The 23,241-nt window shown below is 38.3% G+C and overlaps 1 protein-coding gene across 2 annotated transcripts in view; it reads left to right on the plus strand.

The window, feature by feature from the left end:
- Positions 1-23,241, plus strand: part of CCHR8.PART1H16orf46 (chromosome chr8.part1 C16orf46 homolog) — a 222,167-nt gene that overhangs the window by 44,732 nt on the left and 154,194 nt on the right. For both annotated transcript variants that reach the window (XM_044081796.1, XM_044081797.1), the window contains exon 2: positions 20,505-20,732. In XM_044081796.1, the coding sequence (XP_043937731.1) occupies positions 20,532-20,732 (201 nt within the window). In that variant the 5' untranslated portion in view covers positions 20,505-20,531. The remainder of the gene's footprint in view (positions 1-20,504; positions 20,733-23,241) is intronic.

Consider the following 23,241-nt stretch of genomic DNA (forward strand, 5'->3'; position numbering starts at 1 on the left):
ACCACGGACGCTTCCCTGATGGGGTTGGTGGGGGCTATGTCAGGGAAACTCGATCCAAGGCACTTGGTCAGAGACAGAGGCCCTTTTGCATATCAGTGTCCTGGAACTGAGGGCGGTGCTTCTAGCGTTGCAAGCATTTCACTCCATCTGTCTGTCAGAGACTATTGCGATCTAATCAGACAACATGTCAGTGGTCTGGTACATCAGCAAACAATGGGACACCAGATCTTATCCATTATACCGAAAGGCCTTGAGAATATGGCAATGGGCGATAGCTCACAACCACTTTCTGACTGCAACGCACATTCCTGGGAGCTCCAACGTGATAGCGGACAAATTGAGCAGGTGCATTCTACAGCCTCACAAGTGGTCTCTCAATCCTCTGATAGCGGCAAAAGTCTTCCATCGCTGGGGCCAGCCTTGCTGTGACCTATTTGCCTCCCCAACCAACTACAAGTGCAGTAACTACTTTGCCTTGATCCCCTCTTGGGGACAGTCACCAAGGGACGCTCTAGCCCACACTTGGCCCTCTGGTCTTCTTTATGCCTATCCACCTCTTCCCCTCATCTCCCGATTTCTAAAGAAAACCCGACAGTTGAAGAGCAAAGTGATCCTCATTGCTCCATATTGGCCTCAACAAGTCTGGTTTCCCTTCCTCTGGCCTCACCTGCTAGATCAACCATGGATCTTCAATCCATCACCAACGTTGATCTCCCATCAGCAGGGTCTGATTCATGCCAATCTAACAGCCCTGAAACTGATAGCTTGGTTTCTCCACTTCCTATGATTGCCAGGCATGAAAACCTTTCGTCCCCTATGTGCAATATTCTTATTGCATCTCATAAGTCATCCACCAGACTAATCTATCTTAACAAATGGAAGAGGTTCTCTCTGTAGGCAGCAGATAAGCAACTAGACCTTTTGTCAGCCCCGGTCTCGGTGGTATTAGATTACTTATCACATCTTTTCCACTCTGGGGTGTCTGCCTCTACTATCCGTGTACATTTAGCTGCCATCTCGAATTTTCATATTGGTTTTCAAGATTCTTCACTTATGTCCCACAGACTCTGTAAGATTTTCTTGAAAGGGGTTATCCACCTGAAACCTCCCTTCAGAGAACCCGTACAACCTTGGGATTTGGCTTTGTATCTGCAAGCTTTAACAGCTCCACCCTTTGAATCTGCGTCCTCTTGTGATGTAAGATATCTCTCTTGGAAAACTGTTTCTGATTGCAATCACATCAGCCAGACTTTTGTCAGAACGTCAGGCCTTATGCATCAAACCTCCTTATCTTATCTTCCATAAAGATAGGATATCACTGAGAACCAGTTCTACCTTTTTACCAAAAGTGGTGTCAGAGCAATCTATCAACCAATCTATTGATCTCCCAGTGTTCTTTCCTAACCATTCTAACAAGGGAGAGTATTGCTTGCACTCTTTGGATGTTCATAGGCAAATACGTTTTTATCTGGACAGAACAAAATCTATCTGTAAATCTGACCAACTGTTTCTGGCTTTTTCGGGTCCTAGACGGGGTCATCCTGTGTCAAAAGTTACATTGGCTTCATGGTTGAGAAATTGTATCACCTTTTATCTACAACAAAAACAATCTCACCTTGCCTCAGAGTCAAAGCACATTCTACAAGATCTTTGGCAACTTCAGCAGCTTTCCATGCTAAGGCTTCCCTCAATGATATTTGCGCAGCTGCAACTTGGGCTAAACTTCATACATTTATTCTTCATTACAAATTGGACTTGGCCTCCAGACGTAGAGCTTCCTTTGGTTCCATGGTGTTCAGGAATGTCTTTCCATGAGGGCCACCCAGGAATACAGGTAGCTGGGGACTCTGTCCCATCAGTAAGGAATGAACAAAGATTAACAACATCAGATAAAGAAGTTATGTCTTACCATAATGTTCCATCTGTGTTGATCTTCATTCATTCATTACTTCCCACCCTCCGTCCCCATTCTGGAGTTTCTTGGTTGATCTCATGTACTCCTTTTTGGTAGGTCGGTTATGACCAGAGGTAGCCTCTACTTTTATCTATCAATTTGCAAACTTGATCTGAGGCAAGAGGGAGTAGAGCATGCTGGGTAGAACCTTGACTTGAGAGTTTTTGTCTGACGCGAGCTTGATATTGGCCGGCTCGGTTCCGAGGACAGAACTGATAACCCATCAGTAATGAACGAACGAAGATCAACAACACAGATGGAACGTTATAGTAAGACATAACTTCTTTTTCTTTTCCTATGGAAGAAAAGCTGTCTGAACTGAGGTCTCTGGCTGACTTCACAAGAGCACAATCCTGTGTGAAGGAGTCAAGAAAGACTTCTGAAGGATCTCTTTGAACCCCAGCTTGTAAAAGACATGTCTTACCCAAGAGAAAGATTCCTGATACTGTGAAAAAGATAAGCATTGTGGATACCCTGTAGTCTGCAATGAGCTACAAGTGGAGCTAGACTCTTTGTGAACACTCATGGTGCAGTGGATAGTCCAAAGGGTAAGACAGAAAACTAATAATATGATCCAGACATGGAAAAGCTTAAGAAATGTCTGAAGTCTGGATGAATAATGATGTGATAACCATGTTTTACATCTAGTGTGTATGCCTTCCATGGAGGGTTGGGCGTCGGGCTGGCAACTCAACACCGTAAAACTCCACTGCCAATCATGAGCAGACAGGTGATCCACTGTGGTGACCCCTAACTGGGAAAATCCGAAAGAAGAAGAAGTTAGTAGGAAACTTGAAAGAGGAAGAGGAGTTAACAGGTTGTGAAGTGACATTGTTTTGAATTTGGGCACTGTCACACACAGGTTTAGTAAAGAAAAATCCAGTGCTGGTCTCCAAGCATTTTCTTTCTTTCTCACCTGGGTAGGAGGAACTGGCTCTCTCACTCCTTGGAACAGCATATGATAGAGAACTGGAGGAAAAAGAGTCTGATCTGGAGGATAAGGAATAACCACCTGGAAAGGAGGAATTTCCTCCCGCTGCCATCTGTAACCATGATGAATGATCTTCAGAACCCAATTGTATGAAAGTATCTATTGCTGAAGAAAAAAATGAAGATTCAGACTTTTTATAAGAAAGAAAAAAGGGGCCAGGGTGCAAGGGAGCCACAAGGTCTCTTGAATAGTCTTTCATACTTGTTGGACTGTCCTTGGTCTTGGGAGTTTTTTTTTTTTTTTGTAACCCCCTTCTTAAATGTCTGTTTATCTGTATTTTGTTCAAACTGTTTATTCTTTTTTTTGCCATAGTTGAATGAGTTAAAGAATTCATAAGGAAATTTGGAAAAGGAGAGCTAAAAAATCTTACAGATTCCCTGCATCAGCTTACCCCTTTCATCACACATTTTGATCACCTCTTCAGCTGAAGGCCAAAAACTAAATCTCTGTTCAAATGTAAATTTAAAATGTCATTTTTTTTCATCGTCTATGAGGTTTTGACAATGCAGCCATGCAAACCTCCTCAAAAGACTACCTGTGGCCATAGCCCTGGAAGAAGTAGTAACAGAATCGTGCACACACTGTAAGCAATAAGTAGTTACCCATGCAGTAGAAGAAACTAGATTAGCTAAAGCAGATTTTTCCTCACAAGAAGAAAGTGCAGATAAAACATTTGTCGTACTATCACAATTAGATCAAACTTTAACATACGAGTCCAATGATTCAACATTTTGAAAATCAAAGTTGTAAAAGTATACTTTTCAATAATTTTCCCATCCTTATCAGAAAGAGTAAGATTTTAATTAGCGAAGTGTCTAGCAGCAGTGGGATCACCTTAAACTATAGCAAGTTTGGGAATAGTATATAAAAGCTTAAAAGACTGAGGAACATTACACAACCTATCCTAGGTTTGAGAACGGTGTATAAAAACATAAAAGACTAAGGAACGTTATACATCTTATCTGCCTTTTTAGTGGCAGCTGTCTATCTGGAAAATTGCAGGCAATAACACAAACATCACCTAAAGCAGATGAAGCGGGAAAAATGCTTGTAGGTTCCGGAAATTCCTTCTGCAACAGCTCATAGTATTTTCTTGTGGAGTAAGACACTTCATTGTTCTTCCACTGATAATACTGGCACATTCTAGTAATAGTTTCAGAGAAAGAGAAACCTCCACAGAGAGAATCTGATGAAAAAAAACTGTATCTGTCCTTTCTTGTTCCTGTTCAGATACAGAATCTTGAATCTCTTCAGGAAAAAGGATAGCTGTCTTTCTTTAAACCAGAAACTGCATAACAAGAATGATCAATAACCTGAATTAAACCCTGTAAAAGACCCAGTAAACTACTCTTGTGAAAGGAAATACGAGGAGTAGACATGCTTAGTTTTCTGTTTTATTTTTTCTGAAACTGTCTCCACTTTATATTTTAAAACTGTTTGATATTTTGTCATTAACTTTTTAATGGCTTCAGTATTATCTAATCTCTTTGTTTGTTGTTCAGACCTCATTTTGTGTATTTCATCTTGTGTTTTAACAACTCTTTATCCCACTCTTTCATTTTATTACTAGCCCATCTTCCCATTCTATCTTTAATATGCATTTTAAGGAGTCCCATAGTATGACTTTACTAACCTGAGCATTATCGTTCAAAGATTAAAAAAAAAAAAACTTGATTTGTTCCTTAAGGTAACTCTTGTATTCTTTTTAATTTCATCATATATACTGGTATTCTGTAAATCTGACATTTCCTTATATCCATTAATATAGTAATACTTGGTGCATTATGATCAGATAAAGGACAAAGAATAGTTTTAAAATAACTAATTTTATTAAGTAAAGCTGTAGATGCATAAATCTTATTAATTCTAGTTTGCATCCCATGCGCATAAGAATAATAAATGAAAAACAATTACTTATTTTCTGCTTTTGCTATTAAAATAAACTAAATTATTATTACTAATTCATCTGTTTAGTGTTTTAGCTGATGCCAGTATTTTACTTTTCTTCTGTTCACTAGATATGCAGTTATTATCCCCTGCTAAAATTAAACGTACCATATATTCCAGTGATTTTGTAGTAAGTTTAAGTGATGTTTAGCCACTCTTGCACCTATTCCATATATAATAAAAAAAAAAAAAAAAAAAAAAAATATATATATATATATATATATATATATATGTATATATATATATATATATATAAAATATAACTAATGTATAGAGTTTGCCATTACATTTAATTATTACAAATGTATACATTCCTTTGGGATCATTAATGGATTACATTCCTTTGGGATCATTAATGGATTACATTACCTTAGGCATTACAATAGATTTTTCTCCAAGTTCCTTTACTCTTTTTGTTAAAAGAAGTGATAACATTTTGTAAACTAAGTTATTTAAATTGTATATATCTTTGTCTATCAAGGGAGTCTCTTGCAAGAATATAATGCCGCCTATATTTACTTTTAGAGATCTTATCAATGATTTTCTTTTGTCATTTAACCAATTTATTTTAACAGATAATAGATTAAAACTACCCATATTGTGTATTTAAAAAGATTTTTTAAAAGGTAATTTGACACATTTGTCCACCATATTAATTGAATTATGTACAAGACTCTCATGCATTCCTCCAGCACTGTCTTAATATTCCACATTTTTTTTACTTCTTCCTTTCTACAAACTAAACTCCTAAAACTCATAAATAAAAAAAGTCTACAAATATAACTGTATGTATTGCTAATAAAACACAACCTACCGTGGGAACCAAATATTCCCAGTTTGCCTATCGAATAGACAAACTACTATAATATCTCTGTACCCACAAATACTTAAAAATGCATCAAAAAATAGCCAAAAGCAACCATGACTTACAGATAATTAATATAATATATAAGCCAAAAATAATAAGAGACTATTAATTTAGTTATATATTTTGCCATTTAAAACTACCTCCCCCCAATTAATCAACATTATTATAACTAGATCTCTAAATGAATAAGTAGAACATAGTGGGACCCGAAGAGATAAAGATAAACTTACAGGTGACAGGTTATCCTGTCATACCAAACTATTATACAAAATGAAAATAAATGCACATATATAGTTATCTTGCTAAAAGATATACACATGTTATAGCTCTAACAAAAGCTCTGAATTAATTTTTAAAGTACAAGTGTCTGTATCTCAAAATTGTGTAACATTGTTAACACGACAAATATCAAAATATTAAAAAAACTGTAGCTTATTAAATTACTGCATAAAAATATGTACACTACTGAGGTCAAAGGGAATGTCTTGTTTCTCTGGAGTAAAAAAAAAAAAACATTTGCAGTCTGTGCTGTATTCAAATGTTACAGTGTACTTAATTCAAATCCCATTCTCCCTTCCCAGGATCAAGCATATTGAAAAATCTACTTTTTCTATCAAAGTGGAAGTTCTGTTTCCACAAAGTAGCACTCGGATTTCAGCTCTGACTTACAAATTTAGTTATTTCAGGTAGTCTTGGTGAATCTAACAACATACAATATGCAAAAATCTTCAAAGTTCTCATAACCAAGTTTCAACTTTCAGCTTTCAGATTATCTTCAAATATCTTTATATGATTTTGTATGTAAATTATATGAGATCTTATGCATTTACATTTCTGCCATACGCAGGTGTATGTAATACATATATTTATTATAAACAGTTTATTTAAATATATGTTTTTCTGTATTATTTTCACATTAATATTCTACCTTATTCTGTATAACTTGTATTTCTAAAATCTCCCATCAAAGAACTATTTAATCATCAGCTCTCTGTTAGACATTTTAGTGTGTGTATACATTTCTTAACTCACTGAAATCTGCTCTTTTATTAATCTTCCATATTGGCTTTCTCATTCCGTGTGCATGTGCATATTATTTATAAGATGTTTACTCTTCTTAATTCTAGTATTACAAGCTTGGCTATATTTATAAAATAATTATTGCTTGTTTAATTTGGTTGTGTGTTTTTAGCTATTGTGAACTGCTGTTCTGATCTAAGCTTCACATCCTGACATTAGAATTTGATTACAGTGTGTTAAAATGACAGCTCACAGCACACAGTCTCTGCTAATTTACTCTGGAAGTTTCTCATTCTTCTTAATTCTTTTAAATGGTCCCACTCAGTAACAAACAGCTTACTTTACATTTTTTCATTAATGTGTACAGTTACAGTTAATAACACTAACATAAGCTATTAACATTCAGCAAAAGGTAAGTAAATTGTATGTCAGCAAGAGGGCAATACAAAACATTACTATAGCTTTAGTTTTACCAGTTCTTTATTTATAAGAAAAAAAAAGATGTTATTTTGAGTAGATTTCTCACATGTAGACTTGAAAAAAGAAAGTTACTTTATGTTTTCACAGACATCAGTAATGAACTTTGACCTAGATTTTCTTCAAAATAGCTCAAGTTGGGAAGCAAGGCAGGCAAGAATCTAGCATTCTCATACAACTGAAACATCCTTTTGTTCTCAAGCTTTCTTTAAGTGTTACTTGCTTCATAAGTAACATGTGAAAGGAATGTGTTACATAGGAACAAAGAAAACAAAATTACCAACACTTTAACACATCTAATTAGCATATTACTTAGAGCTGACGTTCAGTTAACTCAACAATGCACTTGCTAAGCAAAGATAAACAAAAAATAATGCAATTCTTAACTTATATAGTCTTAAAGTATTGTATTGCTTATAATTTAATTACATTCTTTTACGAGAGGTATTTAACATTTAGAATTAAACTTATAAGTTTAGTTAAATAAAGCATATCAAGTCTTTCACTCTAAGTACATTAGAACAGTAAAACCATGAATATTTCTGTCACTGTAAATACACTAGAACAGTAAAACCATGTATATTTCTCATCATGAAAAATGTTTTAGCTGAAAATATAAGTATATAACATATGTTTTGAAGCTTAAAGTCCAGTACAAGCCTTCTACTTAAAGGGCATATCTGTTGTTTCAGAAATCAGAGAAAAAAGTTATTTGTTTTTAAGCTTTTTAATTTTAGAAGTAGTTTTCCAGGAGTTCAGCTCACTTTGTCTCTTGGGGGTATATTGTTCCACTCCATTTTTTCAGTATTATTAAGAATTTTATTATTGACAAAAGTGGATGCCTCCTCCAGCTTGTCAAATATTTTAGTCCTTTCAGAAGGAAATAATTTGATCTTTGCAGGAAACACCAAAGTGGCTTTAATATTTTTATTTTTAAGTTCCTCATTACTTTACTAGAATAGTTATTGTCAAATTTGACTACATGTTCACCTATTTTAATAGGTGGGCTGGACCATGCTGTTTTTAATATTTGATCTTTTTCTAAGTTCAAGATAAACTTAACTATAATTGAATATGGTAGTGAGTTTTCTTTCTTCGAAGGTGCTCTCATGGATCTATGTCCTTCTTTAATTCCAAAAGATAAAGTTTCAGGTAGATTTAATGTGATATGTAGCCAAGTTGTTAAGTTTATTATATTGTCCCCCACTCCCTCTCATACTTTTCAGGTATACCATAAATTCTAATGTTATTTTGTTGCAGTCTGTTTTCTAAATCATCAACTTTATCTGTGAGCTAGTAATTTTGTTTTAAAAGGAATTCAGCCTGAGACTCACCTTTAGTTATTCTCCCTTCATAATCATCTAAAGACTATTTCATACTGCTGATTTGTGCACTTTGCTGTTACATAATAATTTCTAAATGTGTCATCTTTCTGGTCTCTTCTTTGAAACTTTCTGTTTTAGTATCCAGTTTATCTATTTTAAGTAATACATCCTGTATACCCAATATTATTGTCTAGATGTCTTTTTCTTGAGTGGCTCATGTTGAAGTCTCTTCTCTCTTAACCAAGAGTTGAAATTCTGACAGAAAAGTATAGCTTTTGAAGAGTTTGAAGCTATAAATCTTTTCTCTATTAGTCAATAAAATTAGGTAACAAGTATCTCCACATTTTATGTATTTTTTGTTTATATTTTCTGTCAAAGAAAAGTTTTCAGTTGCAGAGCTTTCACCCGTTGCTGCTCTCAGTTAGCCATTATGGCCCTCCCCCATCAGCTACTGTTTTGAGGAGATTTGTTTGGGTACATAACCACATTTTTTTAGAGGACTTAAAAATCATAAGTTTTGAGTTGTTCTGTAGACTTGGAAGCTTTGTTTGGTGTGCTGCTACTGAGGTATTCAAAGAATGGGATGGCAGAGGTTAATTAATAGGAGTTTCTAGGATTATTCAGGTCCCCAAATTCTTCCCTTCTAAAACCCCTGCCCCTTTCAAAGGACAAAATAAGCAGAGAACTCAGCCAAATGACAAGCAGGCACCCAAGAGAAAATGGTAGGTGGGTAACAGCCCCCACACCAGGGGAAAAAAAAGGAACTTCCCAAGAAAGGGTCAAGCACCAAATGTAAAATGACTGTGGCAGAGACCTGGTCAACTCCCTCCTTCTTCCTACCCCTATTCCCTTTCTGCTTTCAAATTATTTGTCCCACAGTGCTCTGGCTGGGTCTATATTATAACAATGAAAAATTAAAACTTTGAGTGCTCACATGAGCGAAAAATCAGAAAATCGAAATCGCTATTGTGGGGGGCTGCACCCCCCCCGCTAAATATATATCCCTACTCTGAGATCGCACTACAGTGAGGAAAGGGCAAATATTCCGATCTTCACTGTACTGAGATCCAAAAAGCTATATGTCGAATTCCTGATATTTCACTCATGTGAGCACTCAATATTTTAATTTTTCGTCATTCTAAAGTAGACCCCTCTGGCTTGATGTTAGATAAGTTCAGAGATGGAATTTTAAAGGTGATTCAGGTGGGTTACAACTGGCAATGGATAGATTCTCCTCCTCCTTTCAGGTGGTATTCCCCTCATCCTCCAAACTAAACAGACTGTTTTTCTCAAGTGCTCCAACATTTGTTAGAAACGGGTATCATAGAACATGTTCCTGCAGAACAATTGGGAAGGGGCTTTTATTCCAGAATTTTTCTGGTCCCCCCCAAAAAAAAGCACTTGTGTAGATCAGTTTGAGCTCATTCTTTCCTCAGTGTCTATGTGAAAGTTCCAAATTTCAGGATGTTGACATTCCAGTAATTGTGAGCCCTTCTCCCAGGTCACTCTTTTATGATAATTTCAAACCTCACGGATGCTTACCATCACCTTCCAGTAACATACAAATTCAGCAGTTTCCTAAGATTTGTGCATCTCAGTCACACTATCAGTTTTCTGCATTACCCTTTTACCCGATAGCTATTGTACCAAGAGTGTTTTATGAAGTGCCAAACTCCTCTATTGGCTCACTGAAGGTGGCAAGGTATCCACATTTTTCCATATTTAAATGACTTGCTTATTTGTGCAGTTTTTGTCCACATGTCAGGAGTCCTTAGCAAAAGTTTCATCCGTTATAACCCATCTGGGGTTTCAGATAAATATACAGAAATATTTAATGACTCCGTCACACAGGATTGTGTTTTTAAAAGTACCTTATAGACACACTGTCATGCAAAAAGCCTTTTTAGCTCAAGATAAAGTGGAAACGTATCAGGAAGTATTCTTGAACTTTTCTCATCTGACATAGGCGTCAGCTGGGGAATTTCTCAGAATTCAAGGCCTTACGCCTTCTATAATCCCAATGATAGCACTTGTTAGGCTGCAAATGAGAAAGATTCAGTGGTTCTTAAACATGTGGACCCAGCATCTTTACCCATTTGATTTTCTAATTCCAATGCTCAGATCTGTAAAACTAAAACTACAGTGGTGAAACGATAAGATGGCTCTAAATTCAGGACTCCCTTTCTCTTCCTGCCCCAAAGCAATTGGTCTTGAGAGACTCCTCAAAATTTTCTTTGGGTATAATTTCTGTGGGAGTAAAAGTGCAAGGTCTGTGGGACAATTCAGACAGACAAAAGCACATAAATGTCAAAGAAATTCTAGCTGTTATTCAAGTTGTGAAATTCTTGCATCATCTTTGACAACCAGGACCTCTTCATTTGATCACTGACAACACCACAGTGATGTGATATTTAAACAAGATGGTACCAAATCATACCAACTATGCCTCTTGCTAATGACTTGGTAGTTGCTTTCAACATTCTCTAAGTATTCAGGTCTCTTGTGTACCATCAGAGCAAAATATAATGGCAGACAAACTTAGCAGATCCTTGACAAATCCTCACAAGTGTAAACACATTACAAAGCTATTCCAGGAATTGATCTAGATATGGGGAACACCTCAAGTAGTTCTGTTAGCTTCCTTTCAAAACAGACAACTAGGGAAATTCTCTTATAGGAATCCTTGCAAACAAGCTTGGAGAACAGATGCTCTCTCATTCCCCTAGTCAGGAATGTTCCTGTGTGCTTTTCCACCCTAATTTGCATGGTACTTCTGAAGATTCAGAAAAATTTACAAAAATGATTCTGGTAACTTCCTTTTGGCTCATGTAAAATTGATTATCCCTATTTATGGAAATGGCCAAGAGCAGTTATCGCAAACGTAGACTGAATCTACTCAAACAAGACAAGGGGAGTTTGATACACTCCATCATCAAGCAACTGCAATTGACTGACTGTAGGATTTAATTTTGAAACCTTTGAGGCACATTTTACAGAACGACATCCAGCAGGTACTAAAGGAGGCAAGAAAGCCTGTTACTAGAAAGTCATAGCTTGGCTAATGAAAGACATTTTCTAGTTGATGTCTAGCCATTAACCAGGGTCTCATCAAGGAGTTTGCACCCATAGTGCTTAAATATTTATATGAGTTACTATTATCTGCTCTTTCATGTGATTCTATTAAAGGGCATCTAATGGTCATTTCAGCTAGTCTACTCATGGTTCCCCCTCTTTCTTCTTTGTTTTTGTTCAAATAGATTATGAAAAGGGTGTTTCATATGAGATCTCCTCCCAAACAAATACCTCCATCTTGGGGGTCTCAGTTTTGTACTGGTGAAACTGACTTTGTTACCTTTTAAACCTGCCTCTTTGGCTGAACTGAGGTTCATTCTTTGGAAAACTGCAGAGTATCTCAGTAGCAAGCTCTAATAGTGGGGGAATCCTGTCTGGTTTTCCATAGAGATTGTCATTCTGTAGACTAACCCCACATTCATGCTTAAGGTTGTCTCAGAGTTCACTTTGAATTAAGCCATCAGTCTCCCAGTTTTGCATCCAGTCAGAAAACAAGGAAGAACTGATTCTTCATAACTTGGATGTGCACAGGTAACTCGGTATTACCTTGGCAGAACCAAGTCCTTCAGGAGAGATAACCAGCTATTTATTTCCTATACAGGGACTAAGGAAAGGTCAACCTGTTTCTAAATAGACTATCTGTGAAGACTGGTAGAGAAGGGTGAAGGCTGCCAGCCTAGCCAGATAGAATTTGGTACATATTTCTATCATTTGTAAATATGAATGTGAATCACAGGCTTGTTGTCTTAAATGTAAAGAAATACTACTGCATGTGGAACTGGAAATAAATGTGACAACAGTGCACTCTACTGACCAAAGTAAAGCATGTGGTGACCCTTTGAAGTAGACAGTGGTGTTAAAAAGTCTAGATGAAGAAATTCATTCTATTGTTTTAGCCAAGAGTTAAATTGCTAGATTTAAACATGCAAATGTACTTTTATTGCTATGTTTCCTGACCAGCTGCAAGATAACAAAAGGGAGATGTTAAGAATATAAATGCAGTTAATGTGTAGCCTGGGAACTCCAGGAAAGTGTAAAAGAATGATGATGTTTATCAGAACTGCAATAGCAATTTAAATAGAGAGAATCAGAAGGCATTAAGCATTTTTGTCTTGATCATCCAACTCACAGCACTGCCTCTTGTTCACATGTAAGTTATCTTTGACATGTGTTTTCTTTTAGAGATAGCTAGAACTAGAAAGATTAAAGATTAGACTAAGTGTTTTTCTGTGATGTCAGAACTGTACTACTGAATTATTTTAAGTATTTCTCTGTGATCTCTGAACTCTTGACTAGCACTGACTGTGTAGTAGAAAGTATTGTCTTGTGATTTTAATTATTTATTATTAAATATTTTAAAACCTTTTAACTGTGGCTGATTTGTGTAGAGATAAGTTAAGCTCTAGAGTACATTGCATATTTATAAAGTTTACTGTCCAAGTCACTCCAAATAAGCTTTGACTGATTAGTTACACTTACCAATTGGATAATAATATTGCACAGTAATAATTGGATACCCTTTTAAGGGCCTTTGAGTAGCTGATAATTATTAGCTGGGTGGTGACAGGGTACTACTGTATAGTCTAGGTAAAAGGGGCACAGCTGGAGAACCTGTGCCAGTCTTCCCTATAAATGTCTGTGTGGTTGTATAAACTCTTAACTCAAAGTGTGTGGGTGTCAGCTACTTGGGCAGGGACAAGAAGCACTGGTTGGACAGAGAGGGTGCTGGAGAATTTAGCTTGCCCAGCTAGGCTGAGATCTGGACCCTATAGCTGTGCCAGTGGGGAGTCTTATGGAGGACCTGGGGAGCAAGGGAGCGACCAGCCCCGGACTGACTGTGATGTCTGTGTGCTCTTAAGGGAAATTGCACTTTACTGTGTGTATTTCTTATCCTTTCCTCATATATGAGATGCCCTCTCTGGTGTTATTGGTGAGGATTGAGGCTCCTTGATTGCTCGGCCAGGGCATGGGCATCACATTTGTGGTGGCAGTGGTTGGGATATCCTCACATTTGTGTTTGGCAGTGGTGGGATGTCCACATCACATATTAATTAGTTGGCAAATACTGACTGGCTTGTAGTGGTGTGGGTAGAGTGATCCTTGTAGCTTGTGTACAGTGAGCTTTGAAGGTGTTTTTGTACTCTGAAACAGCCACGCAGTGAATACTCAGAGTTCAGATCACAATTGTTTTATTTCTTTTGTTAGCTTAGTTAGTCAGGGTGAGCAGGCAGCGTGTCAGCAGAAGAGTATGGAAAGCTGACAAGGGGCCAGCTGACTGAGATGTGCCAGGCTAGGTGACGGGTGCATGGAAACCTGACTAAGGCAGACCTCATTGCAGCCTTGGTTACAGCTGCATCAGAAAATGGCAACCAGGAAGACAGTCATACTGGCATTGGAGATATAATTCCCTCGGAGAATGGACAGCTTGACCTTTCTGCAGTCGACTTAAAAATCCAGCTGGAGCTAAAGAGACTTGAGTTGGAGGCCAGGCTTGTGGAATTAGACGCAAATGAGAGACTGTGACGTTTGAAGGCTGAGGAGAATGAGAAACTATTACATCTACAATCTGAGGAACAAGAGAGGCAGAGGCAGCATGAGAAGGAGATGTTGACTCTTCGCCAGAGTCATGGAGGTAATGGGGAAAGGAGTAACTGGACCCCAGAAGCACACAAGGTCAGTAAATTTCTTCTGCAGTTTAAAGAGGGGGATCATTTTGATAGTTTCATTCATATGTTTGAGAGGGTATGTAAGCAGTATGAAGTTGACCAAGGGCTCTGGGTACGGTTCCTGACCCCCTTACTCCATGGTAAAGCTGTAACTGTTCTGTCCCAAATGTCTGATGTTGCATGTTTTGATTATACTGCTGTAAAAAATAATCTTTTAGAGCTGTTTAAACTAACACCTGAAATGTATAGGAAAAAGGTTCGTGAGCACAGACACAAGGCAGATGAAAGTGTGTGTGAATATGTTGCTGAATTGAGCACTTATTTCCATAGGTGAGTGAGTGGAGGTCAGGTCACCACTTTTGAAGGTCTGGTAGATCTTTTGGTGAGGGAACAAGCTCTTAGCACTTTGCCTGAGAACATGAGGATCTGGTTAGCTGATAGACAATGTGCTACTTCAGATGAGTTGGGGAAGAAGGGAGACCTATACCTGACAAGCAGGGCAGCTCTGCCCAGGAAGGGGACCCCCAGTACTGCTCATGGGTCTAAAGGAACCCATGGTGGGCAGCACAGACTGCCACAACAGAATCTGCCAGTAGCAGGGGAAGCCACTAGTCCAGGTACACATCCAGGAACTAGGGTTAAATGTTTTGAATGCAACCAGTGGGGCCATGTGGCATACAGGTGTCCACTAGGGCAAGGTGGGGAACCAATATTGAGGGAGCCAGTAAGTGGGAAAGACAAAATGCCAATAGTACATTGTCTTGGGACAACAAGGGTACCAAACTACCACCAGAGGCTATATCCTATTGTATTAAATGGCAAAGAAGCCATTGCCAAGAAAGACACAGCCTCTCATATAACCATTGTAAAGCCTGCAATGGTTACAGAGGAGCACTATTTGCCTGGGCAGTCCACTCCAGCCAGGGCTTTAGGAGGAATCCCATTCCAAATACCTTTTGGCTAGGGTTCACCTTGACTGGGAGGGTGGAAAAGGAAGCCAGCAAGTAGGTGTGTTTGAGGATATACCTGCAGATGTCCTGATAGGGAATGATTTTGATAGTGCAGTACCCTGTGCTTATGCAGTTACACACAGTCAGGCTTGGAGACAAGCATGTAAGTTTGGTAGCCTGGGGGAGACCCAGACAGACTCCATACTTGCAGCCAGGACTGGTGAGGTGGTTACTTCAGGGAGTGAGCTACGCTGTAGCAGTGAGACTGAAGGTGAGCCACAACTGCTTGTGGGTACTGATGGTCCCTGGGACAGAGTGACTGCAAAGGTAGAGGTGAGTAGGAGTACCCAGGCTGACCGTGAGGCACCACTGTCAGAGGATGCCAGACTTCCTGTGGAAGGGGAGCTGGGAAGGGTTACAAGGAGAGAGTTGAGACAGGCTCAGCTCTCAGATCTTACATTGCAAGGCCTGAGGCAGGTAGCTACGGAGGCACCTGATTCTCAAGGGAAGGGGGAATCTGTATACTGGGACAAAAGGTTACTGTACAGAGAGTGGACCCCTGAGGGAGGGCTAGAAGGTGAGAGAGTACAGCAGTTGGTAGTGCCTAGAGCATACCGTCTGGCGCTTCTAGCTATAGCCCATGATGTTGTATGGGCATAAAACGTACAAAGAGGAGTATTATGCATAACTTTTATTGGCCTGGAATTTCCAGAGATATAACAGGGTAATGCAGGACCTGTGAGCAGTGCCAAAAGGTAGGCAAGGCAGGAGACAAGGTGAGAGCTCCTTTGCCTGTGATTGAGGAGCCATTTCAGAGGGTAGCTATGAATATTGTGGGTCCTCTGAGTACCCCAAGTTCCACAGGGAAAAAGTATATCCTAGTGGTAGTGGATTATGTTACACGATACCCTGAGTCAGTGGCTTTGCCCTCCATTGAGGCAGAGAAGGTGGCAAATGCTTTGTTAGAAATTTTCAGCAGCGTAGGTTTCCCAAAAGAAATACTGACTGATAGAGGTGCCGATTTCATGTCAGACCTGCTGGCTTGTCTGTGGAAGTCCTGTGGGGTGAAGCACATGAAGACCACCACCTACCATCCCAAGACTAATGGTGTTGTTGAGAGGTTAAACTCTACAATCAGTTTGCTCGTGCTTACCTAGATGATATTGCCATCTACAGCCATTCCGGGCCAGAGCACCTTCAGCATGTCAGGGAGGTGCTGGGCAGACTGCAGAGGGCAGGGTTGACCATTATGCCGAGCAAATGTCAGGTGGGTATGGCGGAGGTCTCCTACCTAGGACATAGACTGGGGAGTGGTAAAATAAGGCCAGAACCTGCCAAAGTGGAAGCCATTCAGGCATGGCCTGCACCTGTTACTAAAATGCAGGTAAGGGCATTTTTAGGGACAGCAGGGTACTACAGATAATTTGTCCACAGTTGTAGTACTATAGCTGCTCCCCTCACAGACCTGACAAGGAAGAACAGGCCAGATAAGGTAGTGTGGACCCCAGCGTGTGAGCAGGCATTCCAGAAGCTTAAAAAGCTTTGGGAGAACCCCCTGTGTTAGCCAATCCAGATTACAGCAAAGAATTTGTTGTGCAGATGGATGCTTCAAACCATGGAGTGGGGGTTGTGCGTAGCCAGATTTCTTCAGGGGGGGAAGAGCACCCAGTGGTATATCTCAGTCATAGGCTCCAACACAGGGAGGAATGCTATGCAGCTGTAGAAAAGGAATGACTAGCCAGAGTGTGGGCACTGCAGAAATTTCACCCTTATCTTTATGGAAGGAAATTCACTGTTATGACAGATCACAACCCCCTAATATGGTTAAACAGAGCCAGCCAGCAAAATGCCAAGTTGCTAAGATGGAGCCTAGGGTTACAAGCGTATATGTCAGTGCAGCACCGCAATGGGAGTAGCAATGCCAATGCAGATGGGCTCTCAAGACAGGGAATGGGGTAGGTACACTCAGATAGACCTAACTCTCTCGAGTGGCGTTTCTCAAGGGTCACTTGAAAAACTAGCTTGGGTTCTCCTGGGGGGGTGGGGGATGCAAAGACTGGTAGAGAAGGGTGAAGGCTGCCAGCCTAGCCAGATAGAATTTGGTACATAATTCTATCATTTGTAAATATGAATGTTAATCATACACTTGTTGTCTTCAATGTAAAGAAATACTGTTACATGTGGAACTGGAAATAAATGTGACAACAGTGCATTCTACTGACCAAAGTAAAGCATGTGGTGACCCTTTGAAGTAGACAGTGGTGCCGAAAAGTCTAGATGAAGAAATTATTTCTGTTGTTTTAACCAAGAGTTAAATTGCTAGATTTAAACATGCAAATGTATTTTTATTGCTCTTTTTCCTGACCAGCTGCAAGATAACAAAAGGGAGATGTTAAGAATGTAAATGCAGTTAATGTGTAGCCTGGAAACTCCAGGAAAATGTAAAAGAATGATGTAATGTTTATCAGAACTGCAATAGCAATTTAAAAAGAGAGTATCAGAAGGCATTAAGCATTTTTGTCTAGATCATCCAACTTACAGCACTGCCTCTTGCTCACATGTAAGTTTGCTCACATGTAAGTTATCTTAGACTTGTGTTTTCTTTTAGAGGTAGCTAGAACTAGAAATATTAGACTGTGTTTTTCTGTGATGTCAGAACTGTACTACTGAATTATTTTAAGTATTTCTGTGTGATCTCTGAACTCTTGACTTGCACTGACTGTGTAGTAGAAAAAATTGTCTTGTGGTTTTAATTATTTATTATTAAATATTTTAAAACCTTTTAACTGTGGCTAGTTTGCGTAGAGATAATTTAAGCTCTAGAGTACATTGCATATTTATAGAGTTTACTGTCCAAGTCACTCCAAATAAGCTTTGACTGATTAGTTACACTTACCAATCGGATAATAATATTGCAGAGTAATAATTGGATACCCTTTTAAAGTCCTTTGAGTAGCTGATAATTATTAACTGGTTGGTGGCAGGGCACTAGTATAGTCTGGGTAAAAGGGGCACAGCTGGAGAACCTGTGCCGGCCTTCCCCAGAAGTATATGTTTGGTTGTATAAAACTCTTATCTCAAAGTGTGTGGGTGTCAGCTACTTGGGCAAGGACACAAAGCACTGGTTGAACAAAGAGGGGGCTGGAAAATTTAGCTTGCCCAGCTAGGCTGATATCTGGACCCTATAGCTGTGCCAGTGGGGAGTCTTGTTGGGGACCTGGGGAGCAAGGACTGACTGTGATCTCTGTGGGCTCTTAAGGGAAATTGCACTTTACTGTGTGTTTTTGTTATCCTTTCCTCATATATGAGACGCCCTCTCTGGTGTTAGTGGTGAGCATTGAGGCTCCTTGATTGCTGGGCCAGGGCATGGGCGTCACACTATCTTTAGATGGTTGTCCTCTGCTATTGTGTTTTGTTACTCCCACCATGGCAAAATCAACCCAGGCAGGGTTGCTTCCCATTCTGCCAGGGTATTTTCTTCTTTGATGTCATATTGGAAAGAGAAGTCTCTAGAAACATTCTAGATGCAGCTACTTGGTCCTCCATCCATACACTTACAAAGCACAACAAACTGGATTCCTTGTCAAGGTCCACTGTAGGCTTTGCTAGGACTATTCTCCAGGGGATCTTGGGTTCTTATCCTTCCTCCTCCTAGTCTGGGTAAGCTTTGGTAATCTACCCATAGGCTGCTGCATCTTTGAAAATGCTGAACATAGTACAGTTGTATAAGCTGCAATTATCCCTAACAGTAGCTTTTCAAATTCTTCACTGCTGCAGTAGCCACACCCATTCACCCCCTATTCTGTATAGTTACTATGGGTTATAACTTTTATTGTTGTATTTTTGTGATGAATCTTTCATTGGTTATAATAGTTATGGTTGTTTCAGGATGAGTCCCTCTTTTTTTCTGCTTTGGGTCAAGAAAGACCTGAAGATTTTGTCACTCTGGCTGTTTTTATAGTTCTTTTCAAAAGGGATTAGCCTATAGGCCGCCAGAGTGACTATGTGGGATAGGGTTAAAGCTTAGGGAAGCTGTCTGGGTGCTCTATCCTTAGCAAGATACAACCCATAGGCTGTTGCAGCAATGAAGAATTTGAATATTTATTGTTCTGGGTAACTGTAAATTACGCAACTGTAGTTTGGTAGACATGATACCCTTGAACAGAACAGCCCAAGTTGTCTGTTATATGGAGACAAAAAGATCTTTCTGAGTAGTACAGATGGAAAATATCTAGAATGATCTGTCTGTTTAGTATCCATTCATGAGAATCTGTACTGGATCTGCTCAGAAAATCTGTCACAGTGTTCTTTTCTAATGGAATGTACACATCTTAAAGAAGAATTTTTTTGCTGAATGACTGTGTCCCAAGCAATCAAGGCTAAGTCTGCAGAGGTTGTAACATTTGTTCACTCCCTGTTTGGTTGTGTCATGTAACAATGGTGTTGTTTGTGTAAATCCAAAGAAGAACTGGAGACTAGAAATAATGTAGGGAATGAAGAATTAGGGAAACGCCTTCAAAAAGGATGTAGCACCTTTGGCTTACTGAGGGAGCCTGCTACATGGTTTGGCAGACATTTTTTTTTGAAAGAGAATTTGCTGAATTTGACATAAAAAAATCAGGTTGTTCCAGTCCTTATTCTTTATTGTATGGTATTTAATGCAATTTTCCCCTTGCTTTGTCAACATATATTTGTTATCAATGCATACCACTACCATTAAGCTTCATATTTATTATTGTTTTTTTATTTTTTTATTTATTTTTTTGTAAACTTGTATTGTCTATACTTATTGTGTATCTCACTGTTTTTTTTTCCATAGGTATTTTGAAGTCTGTGTTCAGATAGCAGCTGTTTGTAGAAATTTAGTCATTTTTGATGAGACTTAAGTGTTGCAGATAATTATACTTCATCCAATTGTTCCTGATCTTTGTGTACCACTTATTCATAGTCTGTCGTATTGTGCTAATGTGTGAAAAATTCTTAAGGGTTAGACCAGGTCACCTCATATTCAATCTTAGACTATAAGCAAAATGAACGTTATGATGTTGGACTAGTATTATGAACAGTCCATATGTTCTGTTAAGAAAAATGAAGGCAATAACAAAGCAGACAGCTGAGTAAGTCTCTTAGAGGTAAACATTTTATAAAAAGCTTTTTTAGGCATGGAATGATTTAAAGTATAATATTGAATAGTGTCTTTATATAACTGATGGTATGCTGTGATTTTTTTTAAGGAAATCATTTGAAAGTAAATTATAGATATGGATGACCTAAGTGACATCACACTGGTCTGTTGTAAAGAGGAAGAGTCGAGTAAAACATTTCAGATCTTTCCATTTTTCACCTGCCAGACAAAAATTGAAAGAAATGCCATTAGTACTCTTATTCAGATCAGTGAAGAAATCTCTGAAGAAGATGGAAAATTTATGCATTACCCATTCAGAACAGGATGGGAGGAAGCAGTAAGTAAATGTGATAAGTCATTTAATGAAAATATATACATGAGATTAAACAGTAGTTTAGTTTAGCTGAAATATCTAATTTTTACAGCTAATGTTTTAAAATGTATGCTTGAGTTTAATGTTGTGATTGTTTGACTGTAACTGGAATCTTGATCTTGTTTCTGTTCACTGTATTCTATCAATAGGACTGTAGAACTACTTTAGTAAATGGCTGATAGTCTTCTGTTATATGTTTCAAAGAGTGGTCTAAGAAAGTGGCTATGGCTTAGTGATGCAATATAGTAATGTTTTAAAAGAAATAAAAAAACTTGGTTGAAATAAATTTGAAAATGTTAAAATTCAACCAGGATATAGTACACAAAGTAAATGAGACTCCGCATTTTGTTTTCAAAACAGGGACAAATTTAAAAAAAACTGTTTGAGAAGAATAAAAATGATGGTGGACACCAGGGAACTTTTGGAACAAGAAAACGTGGAAGGTGCAATTATTGTCAATACATTATTGACAAGGAAAAGGTCATGTTAAATAATGACATGAATAGTACTTTAACTTTTAGGAAGGGCAACTGTATGACCAGAGGCATAGTTTACTTGGCCCTATGTAGAGACTGAGGAATAGTTTACTTGGCCCTATGTAGAGACTGTCCAAGTTTCTACGTAGGGAAGTCGGAAGGGACATTGAGTAAACGTATCTACGAGCATATTTACCATATAAAGAAAAAAGTTTGAACAGTGCCCTTTATAAACATCTCCATGTGGAACCAAACCATAAAGGTTTTTACTTTGGGATTTTAGAGTGGACCCTGGGGGGGGGGGACTGGGAGAACTGGTTAAACTGCAGGAAGACATACTGGCAAATAAAACTAAATGCAACAAACCCCCCAGGTCTAAATGACAATATTTCAATAAAGCCCTATTTGATTAAAAAAGCCAGCAAGTTATGAACAAAATGTACATATAAGAATAGAACTGCTGACAGTGGCTTTTTTTATTCTGGACTATTAACATTTAATCAGCTCGTTACAGTGCTTTCTTTAATTTTGAAATGTTTCATACTTGAAGTAGTTGAAACAATATTTAATGTTTTTAAACAAGTAACATGTTAATAATATAGGGTTGCTATTGTTATTGTATTAATTAACGGAAGAGTATATGCCTTTAAAATTCCTTGGTGTCTTGTTTTGGGAACAAGGATATTTAAATGGATTTTTACTGAACTTTTTTATTCACTTGAAAAATCCCTGCATTGTGTCATGGTGAAAGCGCTTGTGTATGAACTTTTTATAATAAATGAATTAATAGCCGACTTCAGTGTGCCTAGACCATTTACTTTTTTTCAGTCATAACAATATGTAGGCAACAGCTACATACAAAACAGTGTACTAAAAACATTCTGAAACACTTACCTAATGCCTGGATTAAAACCCTCAATAGTATGTTAATATCTGTTCGTTGATCTGAGCAATATCTCATCATGCCACAAAGAAACTCACTTCTTTGCAGAATTTAAAGCACTCGGTTGAAGGACAGTGGCAACTTACTGACGCAGGAGGGGTGAACAGAGTGAGAGACAGATGGAGAGAGGAACAGCAATGATATTTTTTGAGGGACATGTAGGTCCATCTGTATGATGTGTTACTTCATTATTAAGCTGTCATGCTCTTTTTAGCGAAGTACTTGCTATAGGGAGCAAGAAGGGATAGGAGACTGCAACCAACATTAAGACATAAGTAGGATAAGCGTGGCTTAATAATCTCCCTTTTAGAGCTAGAATGGTTTTGCAAATGCTTTCTTGCTGCACTGTTCAAATAAGTTAATGAAATGTAAATGGAGAGAAATGCAGACGTTTTGCAGTTAAATGTGTAATAGGAATATAAAATGTAAATGAATAATTTGACCTACACTTGTAATCAAACCCATGACAGTATGCAAAAATATAAGTCTATAGACAGGAGAACTATCTCAACATGCCACATAGGAACTTATAGTTCATTACATCCAGCAGTCTAAGAACTCTTACAGTAAGTCACAGTAATGCCTTTAGTCTGCCTTTACTCTATTCTTATAGTACAATAGATTCAAGTACATTTGTGTGAAAGTAACTGGACTACTGCAGCTGAAACTAAAATCTTCAGTTTTTGCCATAGGAAGTTTAACTGCATGCACTGCCACTCAGCATGGTGTGCAGTGCCAACCTCTGCACAACTGCTGAGGTAAAAAAAAAAATCAAGGCTTGTTGATGGGCCATTTCTTATCATGTGTGTTGTGTGTGATTCTATGTTTTGACCAGATTAAACATGTGAAAAGGTTGATAGGGCAGTGGTGAAAATGGGGGTAGAAAGCAGAGGGTAGGATACAGAGAAAGAATACTGGAATTTGCAGGAGGGTGGTGGGAGAGCACCATAGCTACCCACTTGTTCACAACACAAGTGTAAAATTGAACAAAGAATTTTATAACTTTGGAGAGTCACCATACCAGGGATGGGTGACAACAACAGAATAATGTTGT

This window comes from Protopterus annectens, chromosome 8.part1, assembly GCF_019279795.1.
Source record: "Protopterus annectens isolate FY-2018-M chromosome 8.part1, PAN1.0, whole genome shotgun sequence".
NCBI lineage: Eukaryota > Metazoa > Chordata > Ceratodontiformes > Protopteridae > Protopterus > Protopterus annectens.